This window comes from Lolium perenne, chromosome 4, assembly GCF_019359855.2.
Source record: "Lolium perenne isolate Kyuss_39 chromosome 4, Kyuss_2.0, whole genome shotgun sequence".
In the NCBI taxonomy this organism is placed as follows: Eukaryota; Viridiplantae; Streptophyta; class Magnoliopsida; order Poales; family Poaceae; genus Lolium; species Lolium perenne.
Window position 1 is genome coordinate 163,891,110 of NC_067247.2, and position 1,456 is coordinate 163,892,565.

Consider the following 1,456-nt stretch of genomic DNA (forward strand, 5'->3'; position numbering starts at 1 on the left):
TGATTGGAGGGTTAGGATGACAGTGGTACCCCAGCTCATCTGAATTTAAACATCTGAATTTAAACCCCAGGTTTAACACTTAGTTATCTTATAAAACTGAATCAGTTTTTTGGACTCAGTTTCTCGGAGATTGCCATAGGGTTAACGTACGTACATACGTGATGTGCTTCAAAAAAGAAAATGTGGTTGAAGCATTATGTCAGATTTTGTCATTTTTGTGTAGCCCTGATTATACGGTTTTTCGAGCTGAGATTTTGCACACTCGTAAATTATAACGTTACACGAATCACATGTTCTGAAAGGCATATGCCTTGAAAAGCAGACTCACTTGTTTGCTAGAGAATTCGTTTCCATGTCACAATCACAGCAGCTTGAAGGAGAGAAGAGTTACAAGTGTTAGAACCCTAGCTGAAATTAATTTCTGTATCCCTTTTCCCCACGATAAAAGCAGGGGGAGAAAGCAATACAGCGAAATCTCACAGATACTGCATTTACAGCGCTGCCGCCTCATGGTGAGAACCACACCAGCGTGCAGGTACGTACACGCCAGCCATTTCAGGATTCAGAAGTCGGCGAACAAGTCGTCCTCGTCCTCGTCGTTGAGGCAGCGGCGGTACCGCTCGAGGTCCTCGTCGGCGAGGCCGTACCGAGCGCGCCAGTTCTCGAGCCTGGCCTCCGCCTCCCGCACGTTGCCCATCACCGTCTGGTACGCCACGTTGATCCGCTGGAAGTCCACGCCGTCGTCGTCGTCGTTGCCATCGCGCCGGCGCACGACGTCCGGGTGGTACTGCAGCGCGAGGCGGTGGAAGGCCTTCTTGACCTCGGCCCTGGTGGCCCCCGGCGCCAGCCTCAGCGTGCGGTAGTGGTCCTCCTCCACCCCGTCCGCTGACCTCGCCGTCGCCGCCCCGCGCACGCGGCCGCACCTTATCGAATTCGAAGCCATTCGTTGTCGTCGCACCGGCTCCAATGCTGGCGACGGGACGCGCAGGTGCAGCGCTGCTCCTCCGGCGACGGTAGCCATGGGTTTAGGAGCGCGCAAAGAGAAGATCGATCGGTCGCGGTGAGTTGGAATGGAGCTTATCGGAGCTTGGATCAGGATTTCGTTCCTTGAGTTGGTACGTTGACTCCGTGCTGCAATTGCTGGAATGGATGAGGATGACGCGAGGGGCAGGCTGTGGGATTTATAGGAGGAGGAGGATGCGGTTGGGCTCCGCTCGCCGGAAGCAGCGGCACGTTTAGGTTTGCTTGCCGGCATTTCCCACGTTGGCACTGCCAGGGCTCGCACGTTTGGGCACGGACAAAAACTTGGCGACGGGGAGGTTCGGCGACAGGTCCATCCGTTCCGTTTTCTCCTCTGGCCCCCGTTTTGGGCAGGATTTTGCTGGAAACAGAGCTACACACCAGTTGCCCTCGAAGAAGAGATGGTATGCTCCACGTGAGTTTCAAAAGGAGAGAA

At 54.6% G+C, this 1,456-nt stretch overlaps 1 protein-coding gene across 1 annotated transcript; it reads right to left on the bottom strand.

Annotated features, from left to right (window-relative positions):
• Positions 1 to 483: 483 nt before the first annotated feature.
• On the bottom strand, positions 484 to 1,131 carry LOC127348723 (uncharacterized). Its single transcript, XM_051374650.2, has one exon. The coding sequence runs from the start codon at positions 1,019 to 1,021 to the stop codon at positions 563 to 565; it is 459 nt and encodes a 152-aa protein (XP_051230610.1). The 5' UTR covers positions 1,022 to 1,131; the 3' UTR covers positions 484 to 562.
• Between the last annotated feature and the right edge of the window lie 325 nt (positions 1,132 to 1,456).